The sequence below is a fragment of the Tauraco erythrolophus genome, chromosome 20, assembly GCF_009769465.1.
Source record: "Tauraco erythrolophus isolate bTauEry1 chromosome 20, bTauEry1.pri, whole genome shotgun sequence".
In the NCBI taxonomy this organism is placed as follows: domain Eukaryota; kingdom Metazoa; phylum Chordata; class Aves; order Musophagiformes; family Musophagidae; genus Tauraco; species Tauraco erythrolophus.
Window position 1 is genome coordinate 165,339 of NC_141484.1, and position 20,944 is coordinate 186,282.

At 43.9% G+C, this 20,944-nt stretch overlaps 1 protein-coding gene across 2 annotated transcripts; it reads left to right on the forward strand.

Moving 5' to 3' along the window:
* Positions 1–649: 649 nt before the first annotated feature.
* DUS1L (dihydrouridine synthase 1 like) lies at positions 650–17,704 on the forward strand. 2 transcript variants are annotated; one of them, XM_086624004.1, is made up of 13 exons: positions 650–886; positions 3,231–3,339; positions 4,247–4,297; positions 6,008–6,120; positions 6,859–6,941; positions 7,120–7,223; positions 8,201–8,345; positions 8,969–9,065; positions 9,430–9,518; positions 10,302–10,468; positions 11,015–11,052; positions 13,987–14,062; positions 16,235–17,704. In XM_086624004.1, exons 1-13 carry the CDS (start codon positions 650–652, stop codon positions 16,249–16,251), a joined length of 1,326 nt encoding a protein of 441 aa, XP_086480130.1. In that variant the 3' UTR covers positions 16,252–17,704. The 2 variants fall into 2 exon arrangements, with proteins under 2 accessions (XP_086480130.1, XP_086480129.1); XM_086624003.1 differs by lacking the exon at positions 16,235–17,704 and adding an exon at positions 14,405–16,228.
* Positions 17,705–20,944: the final 3,240 nt, after the last annotated feature.

Consider the following 20,944-nt stretch of genomic DNA (forward strand, 5'->3'; position numbering starts at 1 on the left):
TTCGGTTCAGCCAGGCGGATCGTTTCCACCCCTGCCCTGACCGTCCGACACCGCGGCCCGCCGAGCCCCCGGCTCAGCCCGGGCGCGTTCTCGTAACGCTCAGCGGCGGTGAAGCAGTTAAAGTGCAAACCCAGAGCCACCTCCCGGGGCTCGTGCCCTCGGGCGGGGGCGGGCGCGGCTCCAGGGCAAGGCCGGCGGCTGCCGCACAGACCGCGCTGCGCCAGGCGGGCACCGGCCGGCGGGCACGGCCGGGGCTTTGCGCTGCCTTACGGCCCGCCGGGGGGCCCCGCGCGCCGCAGTACCGAGGCCGGTGCGGGGGATCCGAGCGCCCCAGCCCGTGCCCGCCATCGCGACGGGAGACCGGAGGAGCGGGACCTCCTCCTCGCTCCGCGCGCCGGCGCTGCGGCTGCCCGGGCCCTTCCGCCTGCGGCCCCTGCTGGCAGCGCCGCGGTTTCCGGAAGGGACGGGGCGCCGGTGCACCGGTGAGCCGGCCGGAGGGAGATGGCGGTAGCACCGTCCGGCCCCCTCGGTGCCCTGCGAGGGCTCAGCGATCGCGCCCGCCTGCGGGCCTCGGGCGGCGGCTGCGAGCCGCGGGGCGGCGGCGCGGGACGGCAGCTGCCGCAGCGCTGCACGGGCGGGCAGGCGGGAGATGCCGAAGCTGCGCGGGGAGGCCTTCTGGAGGGAGACGCTGCGGAGCGCCCACTACGTGGTGGCGCCCATGGTGGACCAGAGCGAGCTGGCCTGGAGGCTGCTGAGCCGCCGTCACGGCGCCCAGCTCTGCTACACGCCGATGCTGCACGCCCAGGTCTTTCTCCGGGACGCCAACTACCGCCGCGAGAACCTCTACGGCGAGGCCTGTCCCGAGGACCGTCCGCTCATCGTGCAGGTGAGCGCCGCGGCCGCCCGCGGGCCGCCGAGAATCGCCACCGGCACCCGACCCCGCCCGCTGCGCTCCGGGAGCGGCGGCGCCTGCCCGGCCCGGCCCGGCCCGGCCCGGCCCCGGCGGCAGGAGCCGCCGGGAGGAGCTTCCCCGGGGTTCACTTCGCGGTGCGCTTCGGGTGACGCTGCAAAAGCGAACCGACATGGCCAGACGCACCCGCGCCCGCCCCGTTTGTGATAACAAATCCAGACGTTTTCCGAATGCGCGGGAGTTCAAGCTAGTCAGTCTCGCCCCGATTTTAAAGTGGTTGGATAGGCTGGCAGGAATCTACTTTTCTTCACCTGAATGCCGCTAATGGTACTTAGCTCGTGAAGATAAGTGTGTTTTTCTGTTTATCTCTTGTCTAGTAAAGAGGATTTGGTGTCTTAACCGCAGGGACCTGGAGCACTAGACTTCTCACTGGGTTTCAGTCCTCTGCACCTCGTATTTCGAAATAGATTGCAGCTGGTCTTCTGGAGTCAAGGATCGTTCCACATCTGATATCACTCAGGGAGGATGGCGGTTTTTTGAGTGGTTCTCTGAAACCATGAGCTCAGTACTTAGCTATAGAAAAAGGATGCAAGGAAGATAGGACACACTCTTGAGCTTGTTTTGCTTCTTCTTGAGTACTGTGTGAGGTTCAGATACTTCCCTCCACTCCATCCCAAAGAGGAAGAGGGACCTCTGGAGCTGGAGAATAATGCAGGGAAAGGCAGTCGGCATGAGCTGAGGAATGGTGTGATTTCCACATGTGGAGCAGTTAAACCCTAGAAGAGAAGCATCTCCCCTGACTGAGGGGAGAGATGGAGAAGTCTGTGAAAGTCTGACTGGCTTGAAGCTGACAAACGAGAAACAAGAGTGTTAAGTAAGGGTAGGGATAGTTATGAACTGCAAAAATTCGTTACCATGGGATGTACTGGATGCTGAAAGATTACGTGAGTTTAGGAAGAAAATGAAGGAAACCACTTCTGCTGCCAAAGTCCTAGAAGATGCTTTCCAGCTTCTGCTGTTCCCTAGACATTTGTTGTTGACCATTATCAGAGCAGGATGAGGTGGACCTTTTTTCATTTTAGTCTGTCTCCGTAGAGCTTTGTATATGCTCCTTTTTCTGTGGCAGGTAGTTTCTGCCACAGAAAAACACAAGTGGCAGAAATTTAAGTAGTTATTTGAACACAGATCTTCACTTCAGCAAGCTGCGTGTGTTCTGGGCAAGCCTGCCTGAAGAGTGTCGGTTACTGTGAGCTTGCTGTATTGTCCTTCTTCCCGCTGGCCACTGTTCGGCATAATGCACAGAACTGACTAGCTTAACTGACTTCGGATGGACCCAGTACAGCAATCCTTACTGGGTTCTGCAATATTTCTGGGCAGACTTGGGTTCTGGTCACAGGCTCTTGGGAATGGATTATGCGGAGGTACATCTGAGCCCAGCCTGCTCTCTGGGCTGTGTTTACTGTGTGAAAATCCTCGCTGATGTGGCTTGGTTGGAGGCTTTCTCTAGTTTCAGTCATCTCAGAGAAACCAAATGCCTTTTCTGGTTTCAGCCGTAATTTATGTAGTGCTGTAGAATTTCAGTAACACCTTCTGCTCATGTGTGTTTGAGTTTAAATCCATATTATTTAAAGATGTGATGGCATTGTTTTTTGTTAATAATGAATTTTAGAAAATCTATTTAAAAGCATAAACAAGAAGAATAGTCTCTCTGTCCTCTTCAACAAAGCAGCTTCAAGTTAACCTAATTTTTCTTAATAAATTGACTTTTGCACTGTGCTTTAAATGTATTATTAATTACATTTAAGATTGAGCATTTGACTAACAGCCCAATGTGTGTGTTTCATACTCCATACTAATGTGAACTCATTTTAGAGTCAGTGGTGCTTATTGGTATCTACAAAGTTTGAATTGTCTCAGAGACACCGCAGGTAACTCTTTCCTTCTGCACCACCTTTATGTATTAAAATGCTACAGCTCTTTATTCTACAGGAGATTTTAAGAGTTGTTCCCTCTTATTCTTGGGTACTACATGTAAAATATTCTACAAATATTTTTTTTTGCCTCTTGAACGTTCATCTTTCTCATTTTGTCATTTGAAGGTTGAGCATGTTTAACTGGTAAGTGTCACAGGGTTTTTTTGTAGTTGTTTGATATTTTTAATATTTTTTTGAGAAATGGTGTTTGCTGTTATTAGCTGTGCATATTACGCCTGTTTTCCATAGCAAGTTGTTGCTTCGTAACTATGTCATAAAATGTTGTCAATACTATTATTTTGTCAATGCTGTTGCCTGATTATGACGCTTTTCTTTGTCTTTCTCAGTTTTGTGCCAATGACCCTGAAGTGTTTGTCCAAGCAGCACTGTTGGCTCAGGATTATTGTGATGCCATAGACCTAAATTTGGGTTGTCCCCAAATGATTGCAAAGAGGGGTATGTGTAAATCTGAACCTTGGATAAACAGAAAAGTGACATGTTTCAAATATCAAATGTTGACAGTAAAACATCAAGAGGACCAAATTAAGCCTTGGTGTGGGGGGTGCTGGAAACAGGCTTAGTTACACCCATTTTAACAGGAAATACTTTGTAGTACCTAAACCAAGAAATAGATATACTGATAATTAATTCCAGCTTCTCTTGAGTGACACCTCTTGTGTCTAGAATATCCTTCAGAAAAAGTATTTTTTGCAAGGGCTAGATTTTCTTTCTGTTTTCAGTTGTTCAAACTGCCTGATTTTGCAAAACTGCATTTAAAATTATGTCATGCAGGTACTTAGTGTCTCCTATTTCCTTGATACTTGCACAGGGTTTATTCACATCAGCGTATAAGAGGATAACACCTGCTGAATCCCTTAAAGATATTGCAAAGATAGCTATGTTTGAAAACCAGAACCAGTGTTTGAAAATTTTGGATCAGTTACGATGCTGAGAAAAGATTTGTTCAGTAACTGCCCATTCCTAATCTAAAATGTCTTTCAAAGACTAATAGGAAATGGTCAGTGGTGTACATGGCAAATAGATCTTTCAATCTGATCAGATTTATCCTGAAGGGAGTTTTTAAACACATGGCATAAACCTCTGAAAGTTACACTTTGAGCTGCCAGTGTCAACACTCCAGCCTGAGGGAGCAGCAGTGAAAGTAGGGTGTGGGGATTCGTTGTTTATCCTGTGAATCTAGGGTGGCATGGGGAACGGAGTGATCCAACTCTCACTTTCGGCAGGACAGAGCGACTCTGTTTCTGCCAGTGAGGTGTATGCGTGTCTGGATCTTTGTGTGAACGTTTGAGAGAGCTGTATGCTTCAGAATCTTACGTGTCTGTCATACGCTGTTTTATCATAGGTCACTACGGAGCATTTCTGCAAGAGGAGTGGGATCTTCTTCAGAGAATGAGTAAGTCTTTAGAGAGGCCTCACTTTAGAGAGGCTTCGTTTTGAGAGGGAATGAGATGAACTGGTCATGGAGAGGAGGTTTAGGGATTTTTGGGGAAAGGAGGTGCAGCTTGTTTCTTTGGGGGAGGGCTGCGGTTGGTTGGCTGGTGGTTTTTCTTTCTTACTGTATTCCAGTGGCACGCTCAAGATACTTGGTGGTATCCCACTATAAACTCATGCTAGATCTGCTGAAAGACTTCAGTACCTGAAACAGACTTTAGGTGAAAGTGAGTCAGTTAAGTCCCAATCTAATGATGGCTTAGTGGCTCTCCAACTCTGGAAACAGCAGAACTTCCAGTGCCTTACTTTTTCACTTTGAAGTTCTCGGATGCCAGGACTTGTGTTTCTGCTTGAAGCCACAGTTGCCCTTTTCTGATCAACTCAGCGTACTCTTTCTGACCCGACCATAGCAAGTTATGCCTCTCGTCTTTTTTGTAGGATGTTTTCAGATTAGTGGCAGCAATTGTGAACAGTATCATATTTTTTTAAGAAATACATTTGGAACTGATTTAAAAAGCAAGGTTTTGGTCATTGTGTAGAGCTGAGAATGTGCCTTCACCTCACTTCAAAGCAAGCGTCTGAACTGTGAAAGTTGGTGACCCAGGGAATCTTGAATGTTTAGCACAAAGGCACTGCTAAGAACCTGGAAAGATAGACAGTGCTTCCCTGCCCAACATGTAGTGTGGTTGTTAGGGCAGTTTTCTTAGGAGTGAAAAATGCAAATCAGAACAGCCTAAAGGTGAGGAGAGAACCCAGGTCATCTAGTTGGGTGAGAACCGAGGCTGTCTAGTAAGAGAGCTACCTTATTAGGCTGTTGTATAAAAGCTGGGCAGGGCTTCCTCTTCCTCTTTCTCCCCCGGCCTTTTTTAAAATGATGAAGTGCTGTTTTCTGCTTGCACCTGATACACCCTGCTTGCTCCTTTGAAAGGGTGATAGGAAGTTCCTATCATTAGAGCTGATAGGATTTGGATTAGAAGCAAGCAGGTGACTTCCTACATTATACACCCAAGCTCTGGAAGAGAAGAGAATTTCAAGCATGCCTTTGCTCAGTGTTTTTCTGTTGGTTGTCTTCATTAGCTCTCTTTTCAGTAGTTTTCCTATTCCATGCACTGTGTAGAGACTATGGGAGTTGAACATGTTCTAGATTTCACCGTGACTCTGTAACCTACATTTACTACTTGAACGGGTCCACAGCCTACCTTAGTTGATAAACCTGTGCTTGCCATGGACAAGACTCTACTTGTCATGATTATTTGGGTGATAATTTGCAAAGAAGCAAAGGATCTCTTGTAGGAAAGGTCAATGAGTGAGTGTTAATGTTGTCGGCAGAGGGCCTGTGACAATAATAAACCTGTATCAATGACTGAGATTTGAGGGGGATGGTCCTTGAAAGTGAAGGTTTGATGCGGTGGAGATGTTAGGGCTATTAAATGCTGACTATTTTATGCTTTCTTGTTAGAATGCGGATTTTGTGTTTATGTTTTACTATTACTCGATTAACCTGTGCAATAAGGATTGCAGAGGGCATTGCTGATTGTTTAAGCTGTGAGAACTGCATAGCATTAACTTTTCAGGCTTTTTCCATACCACACCCAGTATCAGATCTTGAGGAGAGTAGGCACTTTTCATAGCATTGTGCAGCCCACTTACCTGTCTTTTCAATCTTTCCCAGTTTTACTGGCTAACGAGAAGCTCTCTGTTCCCATCACATGCAAAATCCGCGTTTTCCCAGAAATTGACAAGACAGTGAAGTATGCACAGATGCTGGAGAAAGCTGGCTGCCAGGTAAGGAGGCAGCTGCTACCTGTACTGTTGCATTGGACATGTGTCTCTGTGTAAAGCATCTGATGACCAGATCTCGGTGTACTGTGGAGATGAATAGGCTACATTGGTTTACAGACAAAGAAAACGGGACGCAGAGACATTGTACGTATTTGCAGTCGTAGCCAGCAGGTCAATAATATAATATGGAAGACATTGTGCCTTCAGAGTCTCTCTTGAAATCACCGCACAGCGCGGCATCCTCCCCTGTGGTTGAGCATCTCAGTCTAACATAATGCTGCAGGAGGCAGTGTACAAAATCCACAGGGCTGTAGGAAAAACCAGTATCAACGATGGCCACCACTAGTGAAGAAATAAGCAGCCTTCTAGGATTTAACTCCAGTTACATTGGAAGAAACAGTCTGTAGTTAGAGCCAGTACTGACAGTATTCAGACCTTCTGCTGAGGAGCAAGCCAGATCAACGTATCACAAATGGGAGCCAATGCAATAGGAAATCTGTAGGTTCTTCCAAGATACAATCTTGTCATGTCGTGGAATAGCAAGCTGAAAGAAACCCAAGACTATGGCATGGTAGGTGAGCTACTGATATCCTTCTGCGATACCAAAGTCTCTGCACTGTTGAAATAGCAGTGGGAATTCAGTGGCATCCATGAAGTGTATGGGATGAAAGGAAGTTTTTGTCAGTGGATTTGTTCCCGTGGTTCATACACGTGAAAAGTAAGTATAACTCTGTGTTCTAGTTGCTGACAGTGCACGGCCGTACTAAAGAACAGAAAGGACCGCTTGCTGGCGTGGCGTCCTGGGAGCACATTCAAGCTGTCAGGTTAGTAAGCAGTACCAATCCTAGTGGATTTCCGCTAACACACTATGACAGTAGATTTTACATGGAGCATGCAGTGGCATTGAAGAGCAAACAAATTAGTGTGACAGGAGTAGAATTTCTGAGTTGACACTAAATTCTAATTCTCAATTGTATGCATCTGTTCTGTTCACCGGTATAGAAAAGCTGTGAGCATTCCTGTATTTGCAAATGGAAACATCCAGTGTCTCAGTGATGTGGAAGAATGTATCCGTAAGACGGGAGTGCATGGTGTCATGAGTGCAGGTAAAGAAAATGAACTTTTACTCATAATAGATGAGAATACAAACTGTTTCTTACTCTCTTAATAGTCTCATATACATTTATTGCAAGCTTACGTCAGACTGACTTGGTGAACAGCTTTGACTGAAAGCTGAGTAACCATTCTCTCCTCTCGTACTGGCCATCTCTTACCAGGACCAGGAATCACTTAAGATGTGTAAGAATTGTTATGTTGGACTTGTAGTACAATTGAGTGGACAGCTCAAATCTTATTACTTGACAAAGGTATATAGGATTCCTGTTGTCCTGGAATATTTTCGTGACATCTGTTAATCAATCGAATGGTTTCTGAATGGATCTTGATGCAGTAAGTGCGTCCAATGATTAATATTCCTGCAGATGGTTCATGTTGGATTGGGACAGGAAAGAATTGGCATAGCTTCCTACCTAAAGAGCAAGGATAGACATCAGAAAAAGCTTCCAATCACTTGCACAGTTAAAACAATGAAACATATTTTCTGGGAGGTTGTAGAATCATATTTTAGAAAATACTGGTTAACAAAAGGCTCGTGAAGCTAGTAGAGAAAAGCACAGTGAGAAGCAGTATCTTTAAGCTTAGGCCAGAGAAATGTGAATACAGATGTAAGGTAAGACACCCATTGTCCAAGTATTTAACCATTGGGCAACAAAAGCAGTGATTTCTCATATTTATTTTTTCTTTTTTTACTGTCTTTGTGTCAACATTGAATGCCCTTCTGGAAAATGTTCTTTAATTAGATATGAACTATTTGGCTCAGTTAAGAATTGTGTAGTGAAATATAGCAACCTGAGGTCAGGCTAGAGTTTTATGGACCCTGTGTTCCTCTTTGTGAGTACATGGCTGATGTGTCTGTGACTGGCTGGTAGAATCACAACAGAGCTGATGAAGCTCCAGAGCCTAGATTTTGTTTTCTGTTTCAATCCTGAAATGAAAGTTTTGAGTATTTCTTTTCATTCCCTAGAAGGTAATCTTCATAACCCAGCTTTGTTTGAGGGCCGAAACCCATTGGTGTGGGAGATGGCTGAGGAGTATCTGGAGATAGTGCAGAAGTACCCTTGTCCATTGTCTTATGTTAGGGCTCATCTCTTCAAGCTCTGGCATCACACGTGAGTATCTCCAGAGAACTCTTAATGTTTTCAGGGCTCATCCTGCTTAGCAAGCGTCTGGCTTTTATGGACAAGGATTTGTTTGGCCAGAATTAGTATGCTGCAAGGTTTTATTTTCTGGACCTGGCTGGAGAGAATGTGGGCTGAGGCCTTTACCCTTCATTGCACATCTGGGAAACAGGGCATGGGGAATGAACAAGTCACCACAAGATAAGCTAGGGCATGAGCTGACAGCACATCAGCTGTGGTAGTTGCCCATATGCGCACATGCATCCCTGGCAAACATGAGTTAAGTAGCTCCTTGCTCGTTGTGAGGCTAGCTGTCTTGCATTTATTGGAGGGTCAGAGCATGGCCATGGGCAGTTCCTGAGGAGCAGCTGATGCACTGTAAGTTCGTGTTAGCTTATCTCAAAGTACCTTGATTGTGTGCCAAGTATTTATTTGGAAAAGAGGAGCAGGTGTGTGTGCTTTTCTCTGGACTTTCAAGAAAGAAGATAAGCTTCTACCAAAGGCAAGTGCAGCAAGAAAAATCTATAAAAAGCTTTTATGAAGGCATTTTTAGTTGATCTCCTCAGTCTAGCAATAATGAATAAATATGACTTGATGTTTGGGATTTGCCTCAGGCTTCAAGTTTACCAGCAGCTGCGTGAAGAATTAGCAAAAGTGAAGACTCTAGAGGGCATTGTAGATGTCAACAGGGAGCTGAAACTACGATGCCAGGTACCAAGATGGGCCCTAATCTCCCAGAACAACACTGTCCACACTTGGTGGGAACTTACAATGTATGTCATGCAGATGATGTCTGTTAGCCACTTCACTGGAACTTTCTGGCTTACCAGCCTTGATATTGGTAGTTTACTACCGTATCAGCCCCTTAGGCCTGAACAACTTTACACGGGATAAAGTTGATTTAGGAGTTACAAATCTGCTTCATTTCATCTGTCTTAGTAGAGGTTTTTTGCCTATATTTAATTGTCAGTAACTGTTAGTTTAAATTCCACTTTGTGGTTTCCTGGAGTTTGAAGTAGCATTTAGAGTATTTCCTGAGAACTCCAGGAAAACTGACTGTATCTTTATGCTGCAGGAAGAAATAGCTAATCAGAAAGAAGGAGAAAAGCCAAAAGAAGGGCTGCCTTTTTTCCACTGGATCTGTCAGCCATACATCAGGCCAGGGTGAGTTATCTATTCTAACATGGACAGGTGCCTGTAGGCCTTTCCCACCTCATACTATCCAGTACAGAACCATCCAGTTCTGTTCTAGGTGCTTACGTTCATTTGAGAATCAGTGAAAATTTTGGATTATTTTTATTCTGGTTTGGTTTTTTTCTGATTATTGCTTGCTTTGTGGGGATGTTGCTCATTGTATGCATATCCTTTAGATCCTCCTCAGATTTCTCTCTCTCTGTGGAAAGTAAAAACCAAGAATTCCACTGCAGCTCAGAAAGAGAACCTGATATGCAACAGATAAGCTACCTGACAGTGTTTTATTGTTACCTGCAACACAAATGTTGCTGGTAACTGCCAGGGTAGCAAAGATGGGAACTAAATTGTATTCTATAAAGGCTGCTTGTGTTGTATGGGCAAGCTTTTCAGATAGTTTATTCCCTTTCTGTTGTTACAATTGGGCTGAAGTAAAGAATGAGCGTGTCAAGATTAATACTTAAGTAAATAAAGTAAATACTTAAGTACAACCTGGGAATAACAGGTTAACAGATACCTAACTAATATAACTGGCCAACTTTCATTGACTTTCCAACCGACAGACAGTGTGTCTGTTATTAACAGTCAATGTTAACAAAAAAGTTAGGTTTTTCTATTCCACTTCTAAGGACAATGACACTTCCTTGTAATTTAGCCATGATAGAAAGGTTTTACCCCTGTTTCTTCAAACCAGAATAGTGGCCAGGGAACACTTGTTCCGATCAGCCAACCTAATGATGATATTCACTGTTTCAGGCCAAAGGAGAGATGCAAGGAGAATGGAGCCAGTGGGACTGAAAAAGGTGTGCGAGGGAAACGTGCTCTGGAAGAGGAGGAAGATGGAAATTCTGAGCTTCTGTCGAAGAATAAGCAGAAAAAGAAATTAAGAAATCCAAATAAAAGCTTTGATCCATCTTTAAAACGTAAGCTCCATTTATTGGCCTAAATGCATGACAAGTTGCTGATATCACATTTGACACAAATTGTCCCTACTCTATTTTCCTTGTTTATGTAGCTGTAGAAACATCTTCAAAAAGAAGAGAGATTATCAGGAAATTTTGGTAGTAGGCAATGAGATTCAAATTATGTTCATTAGTAAAGAAAACAAGGATCAAAGCAGTAGGTCACTGATTCACTATAAGCATCTTTTTAAGATCAAAATGCTTTACAAACTAAATTGTAGCTGTCACCAGTATTTTAAATTGAAATTTCTTATGCATTTCAAGCAGATGTCCTCTTTTACACTTGACTTGAGGATTCAAATTTTCTGTTTGGATTTAACTTAGAGACACTTAAAAAGTCAAAGTATCTTTACTTTGCACTGTTCTTTGAGGTACTGTATTTTTATTTCAAAAAGTCTCTCTCTGGCTAGAAAAGTGCCAAGCTTTGTCCGATCCTGATTTTCTTTAATTTACTACTTCTGTATAAAAATACCTGAAATCAGGTCTCTCTCTCTCTCTCTTTTCCAGCCAAATATGCAAAATGTGATCAATGTGGAAACCCTAAGGTAAGTCAGTGTCAGTGTCCATTAAATGACCATGTAGTGATCAACAGCTCTAAGTCCAGATGGAGATGAGTGACAAGTGGTGTCCCTCAGGGGTCTGTACAGGGACAAGTACTGTTTAATATCGTCATCAATGACACAGACAGTGTGACCGAGTGCAAGCTTGCAGATGACGCCAAGCTGAGTGATGCAGTTGACACAGCTGAGGGACAGGATGCCATTCAGAGGGACTTGGACAAGCTCGAGAAGTGGGCCAGTGTGAACCTCATGAGGTTGAACAAGAACAAGCACAAAGTCCTGCACCTGGTTGCACCTGGGGCAACCTGCAGGATCAATACAGGCTGATTGATTGAAAGCAGCCCTGCAGAGAAGGACTTCGGGGTACTGGCGGATGAAAAGCTGGACGTGAGCCAGCAATATATGCCCACAGCCCAGAAAGCCAACCGTATCCTGGGCTGCTTCAAGAGCAGCGTGGCGAGGGAGGGGATTCTGCCCCTCTGCTCTGCTCCGGTGAGACCCCACCTGCAGTGCTGTGTCCAGCTCTGGAGTCCTCACCACAGGAAAGACATAGACCTGTTGCAGCAGGTCCAGAGGAGGGCCACAAAAATGAGTCGAGGGATGGAGAGTTGGAGTTCTTCAGCCGGGAGAAGAGAAGGCTCTGGGGAGACATTATTGCAGGCTTTCGGTACTTAAAAGAGGGCTTGTAAGAAAGATGGGGACAGACTTTTAGTAGGGCCTGTTGCGATAGGACAAGGGGTAATGCTTTTAAGGTAAAAGAGGGTAGATTTAGCCTAGATATAAGGAAGAAATTTTCTGTGATGAGGGTGGTGAAACACTAGCAGAGAGGTAGATGCCCTGTTCCTGGAAACATTCAAGGTCAGGTTGGACGGGGCTCTGAGCAACTCAACCTAGTTGAAGGTGTCCCTGCTCACTGCAGGGGCTTGCACTAGATGACCTCAAAGGGTCCTGTCCAACCCAGACTATTCTAGGATTCTAAATCCTGAGGTAGGTCCATGCCAGTGTCCAGTAATGCATGCATACCAAGTCCTGCTGATATGTAGAGGAAAAAATAAAGTCCATACTTAGGCAAAAGCCTCTTGACTATTAACTGTAACCAGTCTCTGAGGTGAAGGCGCTGCACAAAAATCACTAACGTGTAGGTTCTTTGAGCATTTTGCCTTCCTTTCCAAAAAAGTGCTGCTGAGGATATTCATTGCTAAGACAGTGGAGTGAGTTAGATGAACTTCCCAAGATCTCTTGGAAACACATCTCCAAACTTCCAGTAATTACACATACATATTCTGTGAAATGTGAATTCTGTGAAATTAAAACCAAAACCCCTCTTACTAAGGTTAGTGGTGAGTGGTGTTTTTCTGCAAGGATTGAGAATTTGAACAACTGGTGTAGTTATCAGTGCACTAATACAAATGCTTTAAACATGATTGCAGCATAGTCTGTAGGGAGCGTCAGGCAGCGCTGGTTGGTTTTTGGATCTATGCCCTTAATCGAAGAGAAGAGCCCCTCGTCACTCTCAGCTCTGTTTTTGCTACCAGATTAACATCAGCTTTCACCATGAGCAATGTTAAACAAGCCAGCTATTTTACAGGTCATGTATAGCACATATATTTGGAATTTTATATCTGAAACTTCAAATATTTGAAAAGAGTACATTGGTTTTTTGGTTAATTTCCCTTGGGGTACATAGCTGTTTCCTTGACAGGGGGATGTCGCTGAGCCGAGGGAGCAGAGCGTATCTGTTGCTGCTAGCATACCTGTGCACGCAGGCGTACAAGCAGGGTGTAAGATGCGAGGCATAATTTTGTGTTCCAGCTGAAGAAGCAGCATTGCAGCTATGGGGGTGAGGAGACGGGGCCAAGTGCATGTGGTGTTGCTCTTTCGTAACACAGTTACAGCACTATAGGAGTCGCAGCCCGCTGGGGCTCAGTTTGGAGCTGCAGCTGCAGAAAATGTTTTTCTTTCTGTGCTCATTGTTGGGGAAACATTGAGCATTCGCTTGGCCGGCATCCAAAGCCATCCTGTTCCATAGCTAATCCAGGTGACACAGCCTGGTGCGTCAATCACAATCGTCTGAAACGGGGCTTAGTCTCATTTTTGTTTTGCTCTTGCATCACTGTAATGTTGCAGGCAGCCCTTGAAATCTTGTGACTGGGCATATATTTTTTTTATTATTTCCTAGACCATATGTTTCTAAGCTATGTCATGGAATGGGGGTGAGAACAACAACAAAAAAATTCAACCAAGTGCTTCCTAAACGTGAAGAATTTTTTAATTGAGGTGGAGGGACACGTACCAAACAACAAAACCCCACTTTCCTAAACCATCACTAAGCATGTGTCAGCCAAAGCCCCACAGACATCCAGTCTAGTATCACCAACTATCCAAGACTCAACTGCTGCTGTCCCCTAAGGGTCATATGTTATATTTTAATATATGCTCAGGTATATTTTAAGCTGCAAGTAGGGAAGTAATTGCTGTGCTAATATTTATTTTAGGCATAGCTACAGATGGTAGCAAGCACATCAGCACCGTGTTTCACACGCTACTTTTGCAGAGACCTGCAGCAAGCTCACCTGCAACAAATGTCATAATGCTTGTTCCAAAGTGCTTATGGCACTCGCCTGCTGATGTTGTGTAACTCAGGCTGCCCAACAGATTACTGATGTTGCAGAAGTTGAATGTGGAATTTTTGGTTTTTGTTCCCTGTGTACAAACAGTTGATAGCTGGGGCTCTTCCCATATGACATCAACTCTGTCATCTTCGTTAGACCGAGGTGTAACTGCCCAATATATGAGTTCATGTTTTTTCTTCTCAGAAGTCTGAATGTGCAGAGCTGTATTGTTTTTGATTATTATAGTAGACAATAATAATTTTATTTTCACTGATACAATCTTCTTTACACCCCCATCCCAACCCAGGGCAGTAAATGTGTGTTTAACATGTGCCGAGGATGCTGTAAGAAAAGAGCGTTTAAAGAGACAGCAGACTGTCCAGGTAAGTGCTGCGGTCCTTGTAAGTCATTGAGCCAAATGTCTCATTTCCCATGTATATTTGTTACTTTCATCTTTGGTTTATGGGGTGTAGGGGTATGTGTGTTAAAATATACATACAGAGCTATCTAAAGTTTCGTAGTGCAATTTTAAAAGCCTGCTCTTCTATGTACGGTATTTCTTCTTCCAAAGCCTCGGGATGCATCGCTTCCAGACTATGAGACCCCATTCTTTATAAGGAATAAGCTGTTCTGTTTACCAGTGCAGTCATCTCATTTCAGGTTGTTGTTGTTGTTGTGTTTTTTCTCTCCACACCCCACACCCCACCCCCCCCTTGCTTCTTCAGGACATGGATTACTTTTTAAGACCAAATATGAAAAAAACCTTTCATGGCAGAGTAGTCAAAGAGTAATTCAAAACCGAGAGATGAGTCGGAGAGATGTAGATGTGGGGGAGACTGCCGTACTGAAGGAGGCTGGTGACAGTGCAGTGTGAAGCTTTGGAAATGACTAGTTAAAGAGCTTCTGCCAGGCCTCTGCTTCCCTGGGCCAAAGAACATACCGTCTCCAGCTCACCATCAGCTGTGTGAACTTGTTCCACAGGTTTATTTTAAGTTCTGGAAAGTTTTATTTAAGTAAAAAGCTGCTTACTCAGGGAATTATCCTGCATTTGAAATAAAAAGGATGCAATTAAATTTCTCATGCTCTGTTTTAAAGACTGAAAATGCTGCATTTTTGGGTGGGGGCAACCTATATAAGCTGCCATTGCAGTCTGCCTTTTGTATGTTTGTTAACCCTTCATGTCCTGTTTTTAATATTGGGGAATAAACTTCTTGTATTAGAACAGCCTTCAAAAAATAGCAATGTCAATGACTTCTTCACTAACAGAAAACGTCACATTTGTCTGAGTATCAGCAGGCTGTGTTTTCAATGCTGAAAGGAATCTAGCCATACTTTGAAAACATGAACGCAAAACTGTAAGATGTTGCTATAACCACATTGTGTATTATTAGTTTGGTACAGTATGATAAAGCTTAATGGTCTCCCATGAGCTAAAGGTTGGGGGGAAATTGCATCTCTATTTTAACAGAGAGGACTCTCTGAAATTGTGCTTAGAACCAAGTCCATGACCTTACCCTGCTTAAAGTTTCACACTTAATGATACGATCATTCTTTCTCCTTTTCACCTGATAAGTTGTGAGAAGTGCGTCAAAACCAGATTCAGGTCCACACATTCAATACCTCTACCTGGCTTTTAGCCTTTTCCCTATGGGCTTTGTGTGTCTCCTGGGCATTCAGTCAGAGTAGCCTCCAGTGTTCAGTATGCTGTAAAGAATGTCAGCAGCCAAAAAAAACACAACAAAAAACAGCACAGTATGCAGCTGTTTAATAGACCGAAGAAATGAAGTCAAGCCATCTCATGCTTAAAGGAGAATGAATAAATAAACCTTAGCTCAGCTGTGAAAATTGATCTCCCTGTGGCCTGTTTTCTGAATGCAGATTATTTCACTGCATGCGAGTGACCCTGCTCCAGCGTGCTGCTGTTCTGCAGCTGCAGCCTGAGCATCTTTGCTGCAGAGCTGCCAGTACCTTAGTGCACTAAAAGCAGCATGGCTGTTCCTGCCTGCTTGTCATTAGCCTACGGAAGGGAAGGCAGCAATGACCCGTTGTGGAGCCTGTAAAACATGCACTCTAGCCATGCTTGATCTGGCAAAGCTGGCACATTGTGAATGAGCCCTGTATATACAGCCCTAAACTGTAAAATAAGGAGGTCTAAAAACACTGGAGAAAAGAGTGGAAAAAAAAAAAAAAAGGGTGGGGTGGGGAAGTGGACAGGGAAATGGGTGGGAGAAAGAAGGAGAAGGTGTGGGGCAGGGAAGCAGAGTTGTGTGCCTGGCCAGGGTCCTGAGCGACCATTCCTGCCCATCTGCAATGGCCTGCCTGCAGTTCAGAGCGTGTCACGCTCCGAGGGGTGTCGGTCCCAAGCACTGCACTATCCAAGGCTCTGCTCCCAGGAAGTCAAACGTCTGCTTCACATGGCCAGACCAGCATGAGATTTGGCTTATGTTTAGAAGCATGGCCACTTGCTAGACTAGGTATGCCTAGTAAGTTTGCCTCCGTAGAGGCAAGTTTTATTAATAACAGGGTCTTAATTTTTTTTAATTAATTTCTTCTAGGCTGGTCTGTAACCTAACATTTCTCCAACAGCCTACTGCAGCACTGTACTGGCCAGTAACAAGAAATTATGGTGTGGTTGAGCTGTCCATTTTGTAAGCAGATGAAGCAAGCAAATTGCCAACACCATGTCGAGCAAGTGGACCATCTTGCAGTATGTAGTAGTGTGTTCTGAGTGGATACTCTCCAGTATCGCTTTCTGGTCTAAAGTTCTGAACAGTTGATGGTTTGAGGGTTTGGCTGGGGGCCGGGGGGGCACGTCACTTCACAAACAAAACAGCTCATCATGTTTTAGCTGGTGCTCTGTGCTCTTATATTCGGCCTGTGCAACAGAACCTCCACAGATTGGAGCTCACTTAGATGTGTATCTTACACAAATTTAAAATAAACTAGGTCAGTTAGCATCAACAGTGGACATGGTATTGCTGGTTTGAACACAACTGGGAGGACAGGAGCGAGACTTTTATGGTTTCTTTCCTTGATGATTCAGCTGGCTGACATTTATTTTTGTAGAATCCTGACTGCAGAGATTCTTCCTCTGCCTGTCAAGATATTCCCTTTTGGAATGTACGCTGGGTCTGAAAGAAAAGGAACAGCACCCAGAATACTAGGTCTGCATAAAGCACTGGCAAAGTGTCTTGTCAGTGCATAAGAGCTTACTGAAGAGTAATAAACCAAAAATCAGAAGTGCCTCCAAGGTCAGAAAAGCAAATGCAGCACCATGCATTTCTGAAAGCAGGGAAAGACTCTTCCCTGCCCCCAGTCAAAAGAGGGGCTCAAGACTTTTTAAAGACAGAAATGCAGCACTTTCAGGAGTCAGAAGGTAACAGCATGCCTTGATTATTTTATAAACCATTTTTAACACACTTTTTGACTTCTCAACAACCATTCCCTGCTTATGCATGTGTCTCTGTGTGCATGCCTGCACATCTACACATGCTTCCTCAAGCCCTGGCTTTCTATTTCCTAACCTGCATTACAAACTATGTTACAGTCATGAGTTCATACATACATGGACTGGAACAGTATGCTGAACAAAACACCCTCAACTACTAGCAGCTGTACACTTACTCAATCCATGGAGAAACATTCTCACTCAAAGCATTAATAATAAAAGAACCGACAAGCAAGATCAACAGGTCGCTAAGCAGAGCACCATATGTGAAGCAGAGGCCTTACCCTTACGTCAATCACCCTTGTGTTCGCTTTCGTCTATTCTGTGTTCAAATTATCCCTGCTGTTTCTTCAGACCCCTTCCCGACCGCATGATCATGTGCATCTTAATCTCTCTGGACATTTGTCTACATCTAGCTGGCTTTTATCTAGCTGTTCCCACTCATTCACACTAAGTCCTCCAGAGAGACTGCAAGTGGTAAGAGCTTCCTATCTGTTTGGAGGCTGGGCTTAAATGCTGCCTAACGTTTAGGTGTGGCTTTCCACAGGTTATGACAATAAAAGTAGTTCAAACTCTCCTACTGAGTCTTCCCATTTCGTTTGCTCGTTACTTGAACAAAATGTTTTCCATGATATTCTGGGAATAACATCTTCCAACCTTAATCAGCTTGTTAATCAAGACTTTCAGCAGCTTTCATAATTTCTGACTGCCCTTGTATTCAAATCAAGTTTAGACACTAAGCTGGTAGGTGTTACTCTGGCTTGCCTTCTGAATTGGAACCAGCACAGAAACCGAGGAGGAGGGAAAGGGTGTGGCATTTACCAAATAGCTCAGTGATTAGTGTGGGAGAACCACATTTAAAAATGCTTCTCTGCCGTATTTAAAGATGGGAGCTTGAAACCACGTCTCCGACCTTCTATAGAAATAGTCCCCTTCTTCTTTTGCACAGACATATGCTTTACAACTGTCAAATATTCCGAGCTCCCTGGTCTGTTCAAAAAGTCACTCTTCTAATAGTGTTCGTAGGTACATAAATGTTGGTAATCGTGGAATTTCAACCTGCTTACCTGACCCCGTTTACACAGTTTCCTCAAAATATCAGAAAGCTCAGTCATTCTCCTGTTCACTGTGCCAGAGAAAATTTACAAAGTCAGAAAAGGTGTCTGAATGAGGAACATACCCTATTACAACACAGCAGTGGCCAGCTGGTGCTATGTGAGATACTGGGATTATATTCTTAACCACACAATGGGATTTCAGAACACAGCTCCCGAGTACAGCCTCATCACAGAATCACTTACCAGTGTGAAGAAGGGATCAAGCTGGCTTTAGGCTCCTAAATTCAGGAAGGGCCTTGTACTTGAGAATCCTAAAAGGACGTATTTCTATACAGAATTAGTATTTAACGCACCTCCTCTTCCAAGGCATTTCTCAACAGGCAACGCAGATGGATGTGCGCTTCTCTGTTAGCTGCTGTCCCATGAGATGGCAAAGGGCTGCAGTGCTCCTGCCACAGGGCTGGAATACTGTTCAGTTAGGCACTGCAACACAAAACTCCCTTTGTGCATCTAACTACAAATCACCATGTTAACAGAAAAAAAAAAAAGTTGCAACCTGAACTTTCAACAGACATTCTAGAAGCCGATAACCTTGCAATTAATAAGGTAAAGATGACCACTGTATCAATGTCTTAATAAACAATGCTTGGGAATTAGGAGGCACTGTTACAACATGAGTAAAGCTGAGCCATTTACCGTTCATGCTGGGCACACCTACACCAACTAGGGATTACTTTCAGGCTAGGCAATATACTGATTATCCTCTTTATCTCTAATCAAAAAATTGCAGCCTGCCAACTCAGCAAGGTAATGTCCTGTTTTGTTTCTGTTTCACAGGCCCTCAAGAAGATATACAGTACTGAATTTTAATGGCAGTAGGGGGAGGAAAAGGCAGTGCTCTGCATGTAGATTGACGGTGAAAATGATCCTCAGTCTTTGGGTTTGAGGGAGATTGGATTCTTCTATCTAAATACATTTTCAGAGGCACACAAGAAAAAGTAGTAGTAGTTCACCTGACAAAAAGAAAGCCAACTGCCTTTATTTGGCAAACAGCTTATGAGATATGAGAAAATTTAAAAAATAAAAAGACAAAAAGAAGTACATCAAAACAAAGACTGAAAACCCTAGATCTCAGCAGGTATTTACAGGGTACAAATTTTATGTACACATAGACTTCACAGTTACATGAACTACAAGCACATGGAGTATCATAGTCAAAGCTAAAGCTGCAGAACTATTAGAGAACTGAAGCAGTGATATCTGTGGGATGAAGGACAACAAGATTCCCTAGCCTGATCTACCATGTAAAGACAGATTTTTTCAGGTCTTGCCACTTGAATTGGACCATCTCTTGCTAATACAGCTACGCTTCAGTCTGTAGCTTTTAGTAAGTCTACTGAAGCCTAAGCTTGAATTATTTCTTTGCTGTCAAGAAACTGTCTTACTTGCATTATGAATTTTCCAAACTTCTAACTACTGAATCTCATGCATTTCTTTTAGAGGTTGACATACCCTATTAGCCAGTTTCCCTTCCCTAATTAATTTAGCCTGATCAAGTTATGCTGTGAGATAATCTAAAACTGGATTGTTCTAGCAGACCCTATGAAACATTGAATGGAATTCATAGATCCACAGGAATGCAGAAGCCAAAATACCACCAGCTGAAGTACAAAGCTCATTTGCAAAGCAGAGAGTAATTCATTCCCCATTCCCTAATACCATCAGAGATAAGTGGAAGTCAGTTCCATATCAGTTTGGTGCTTTTCACCCTACTGCAAATTCACAGTTGATGGACTACTGAAAAATATGAAATGCTGACTTGTTTTAGTCTCAGCTTTCACAAGGGGGTGGCACAAGCAAATACTAAGAGCACAGTCCTGTGGAGCACACTGCTCACCCATTGTCATCTGCTTCATACAAAAAGTAATGAAGGAGATGGCATAAGAATCTTGAATAGCCACATGAAGTTGGCTGAGACTTTACTCAAAAAAAAAAATATCAATGCCTGAGCAGCACTTTCTACTTATGCATGATGGATCTTTGTCAGAACCACTGCTGTTATTATTAAAGTTTCCTCATTTGTTTTTCTGAAAGTTTATGTTACATTGCATGTATCAGAAACAATACATTATTCAGTGACAGTTTTGGGAGCTGTCCGGAGGAGGATGGAACAATGCTGAAATTTCAACTGTTAGGAAGCAACGCTGAGACCATTATGGCAGAGTCTGAGAAACCAATGTACAGATGATACATGCACAACAATTAGTTGTGCTAATTGAAGCTGCTTTCACCAAAAGAACCAGATGCTTTCTAACTGTTTTTCCTTCATCCCTAGCTAGGTCAGGTAAAGAAAGCAGGATTTACACTGCCTGAGGACGCCATCAGTTGCAGCCTACCGCTGGCATCTCCTTATCAACAAAAAGGTGCTGCACAAATTCATGAAATCCACTTAAATAAGCTCCTCTGAACAAATCCTAGACATACCAACATGCTACAGATGCCACAAAACTTCATCCATCCCCTGAACTACCTTGATGGTCACAGGGAACCACTGGAAATTCATTCTATGTGAGTCACTATTTTCCCATTTATTACTTGGGAAATTAGAAATTTAAGGTAAGAATAATCTTTCATTGGGGGAAACTGCTTATGAAGGTGAGTTATACAGAACTATACCCATGCTGTGTTGTATTTCCTGATTTTTGGACTGGCAGGTAGTTAGGACTGAAGTAAGCGTTGAACAATGCCTGGACAGCCCT

What these genes read in the sequence shown, in the direction of transcription:
- DUS1L (XM_086624003.1), top strand. Translation starts at nt 650, where the DNA reads ATGCCGAAGCTGCGCGGGGAGGCCTTCTGGAGGGAGACGCTGCGGAGC. An exon ending in CCAAATGATTGCAAAGAGGG is followed by an intron (nt 3,340 to 4,246) that starts GTATGTGTAAAT and finishes GTTTTATCATAG; the next exon opens with GTCACTACGGAGCATTTCTG. An exon ending in CTTTGATCCATCTTTAAAAC is followed by an intron (nt 10,469 to 11,014) that starts GTAAGCTCCATT and finishes TCTCTTTTCCAG; the next exon opens with CCAAATATGCAAAATGTGAT.